At 43.8% G+C, this 2,470-nt stretch overlaps 1 protein-coding gene across 4 annotated transcripts in view; it reads left to right on the forward strand.

Annotated features, from left to right (window-relative positions):
• The window catches only part of Sptan1 (spectrin alpha, non-erythrocytic 1), a 67,584-nt gene that overhangs the window by 52,627 nt on the left and 12,487 nt on the right, over nt 1–2,470 (forward strand). For all 4 annotated transcript variants that reach the window (XM_031369628.1, XM_031369630.1, XM_031369631.1 and 1 more), the window contains 2 exons: nt 714–818; nt 1,527–1,735. In XM_031369628.1, the coding sequence (XP_031225488.1) occupies nt 714–818; nt 1,527–1,735 (314 nt within the window). The remainder of the gene's footprint in view (nt 1–713; nt 819–1,526; nt 1,736–2,470) is intronic.

Genomic DNA, 2,470 nt, shown 5'->3' on the forward strand with positions numbered 1-2,470 from the left:
CAGAAATCCACCTGCCTCTGCTTCCCAAGTGCTGGGATTAAAGGCGTGCGCCACTACCCCCCCCTTACAATGTTATTTTTTCATTAGTATATCCCATGTCGCTAAAATTCTCTCCAAACATTTGAGTATGAGAGAGTCCAAAGAGTCTTACCATGATTTAAGCATGCCCATCTGGCTGCCACTAAGGTTCCTAGAGTGCAGGCTGTAGTAAATAACTTAGTATAGTGCTCATCTGTGGTCCTTCTACTAGGAGCTTCATTGCTATAAGTTGCTGTGCTCTTTGCCCTGCTATTCAAGAGAAGGCTTGGGGCTATACCTTTATCCCTACTTTAGTCATTTGGACCTAGCTTAGTGTGCAGAACAGAGAGTGACTCTTTGGGTCACACCTTTAACCCCAGAAGGAGAAGAAGAACTGACTAAACAATCAGGGCAATGGTGGCCCACACCTTTAATCCCAGCATTCAGGAGGCAAAGACAGGTGGATCTCTTGAGTTTGAGGTTAGTATGGTTTACAGAGCAAGTTCCAGGACAGCCAGGACTTCACGGAGAAACTCTTGTCTTACAAACAAAAAGCAAAACAAAATTAAAAAATTGAAGAACAAAAATTTATGTCATGATTGAAAAGTTCTGGAGCAGCACCTGGCCTCCCTGGGTTTTCCAGAACACTGTGTGCATCCAGGAATAGCCATTCCCTTTTGTGTTGCCAACTGCAGGTGGAGGCTCTCCTGGCATCTGAAGATTATGGCAAAGACCTGGCTTCTGTAAACAACTTGCTGAAAAAGCATCAGCTGCTAGAGGCAGACATCTCAGCCCATGAGGTCAGTGGGGTGACAGATTTGGAGGGTGGGGGGGTAACTAGAAAAAATCGCAAGAGTATCCTAGGGTCTTCAAGAGAGCTAGAGTTAGAAGCAGAGTGATGCCTGGCACCAGGCAACCATTTGTGAATCGACTGGGTTCTTGATTGTTCTCAGCCTAGGTTTACACAGATCTTACCTATAAGTACTAGTCATTGTGAAAATGAAGGTGATGGGGCAGAGGGTTGAGATATACCTTAGTGGTACAGTAGAGTGCTGAAATTAAAAGTGTACAACAGTGACATCCAGCTCTTTATTTTTGAAGCAGGCTCTCAATATATAACTTTATCTATCCTCAGACTTGCAGTAATTTTCTGCCTGTCTCCCAAATGCTGAGGTTACAGCATTTACATCACATCCATGGCTTTAAATAATTCAAGTATTAGTTCCATAGTATAAACAGCAAGAGAAACCCTGTCTCAAAATAAAAGTGGGATTTTACTTGTAGTCACAGCACCACATCTGCATCCCACACCTTCTCCTCACCAGTGCTCATGTCCATGATGGCAGGTACTAAATCTTAGTTTCAGTATGAGAGTAGTTTGCTCTTACAGAGTTAGAATGGTGCACACCGCACACCTAGTTTGTGAGGTTGTACGGCCCAGTAAGGAATTAATGGGTGCTATTTTCAGAGACCTGGATTCTGAGCCCTCTCTTGTGTCCCTGTCCCAGGATCGTCTGAAGGACCTGAACAGCCAGGCTGACAGCCTGATGACTAGCAGTGCCTTCGACACCTCCCAAGTGAAAGAGAAGCGGGACACCATCAATGGACGCTTCCAGAAGATCAAGAGCATGGCAACCTCCAGAAGAGCGAAACTGAGCGAGTCCCACCGCCTGCACCAGTTCTTCCGAGACATGGATGACGAGGAGTCCTGGATCAAGTGTGTGCCCTGCACTTACATTTCCATTGTCTCCAGAGGTGGGGGTGACAGGGAAGTGTGATGGGAGGGCACAGGTTAGGATCCTTACCAGGCTCCCAGGTCTACTGCACAGAAATGGCAGCAGCTGGGATCCCCTTGTGTGGCTGTAACCATCGTGTCACAGGAAACCCTACCTTTTGTGTCCCTAGGGAAGTTGTTTTCATTTTTTTGAGTCAGGATCTCTATGTAGTCCTGGGGCTCACTATGTAAACTAACCTCTTCCTCCCAAATGCTTGCATTTAAAGGCATATACCACCACTCCGGGCCTTTTTTTTTTTTCTCCCCATACCCTTAAATTTTCACCTTTTTCTACAGAGCAAAGTTCCAGAACATCCAAAGCTACACAAAGAAACCTTACCTTTAAAAACAAACATTCAGACATTATTTTTTCTTTTCAAATAATATGGCATATAAACAAGCCATTTTCATTTTATTGGCTTGCTTTTTTGTTGTAGGGTTTATTTGTATGTTTTAGGATTATTCATGTAATCCAGGCTAGCCTCAATTTCACTATGTAGCTCAATATTACCTTGAAACCCTAGGACTCTTGCTTCTACCTCATAAATCTGGGATAATAGGTATGAACTACTATGCCTGGCCTAAGCTATCCACTTTAAAAGAAAATCTTCTCCATTAAAACCTTTTTAAAAAATTAAGTGAGTTCCAGGACTATATAGAGAAACCCTGTCTCGAAAA

Source organism: Mastomys coucha, unplaced genomic scaffold (assembly GCF_008632895.1).
Source record: "Mastomys coucha isolate ucsf_1 unplaced genomic scaffold, UCSF_Mcou_1 pScaffold15, whole genome shotgun sequence".
Lineage (NCBI taxonomy): Eukaryota > Metazoa > Chordata > Mammalia > Rodentia > Muridae > Mastomys > Mastomys coucha.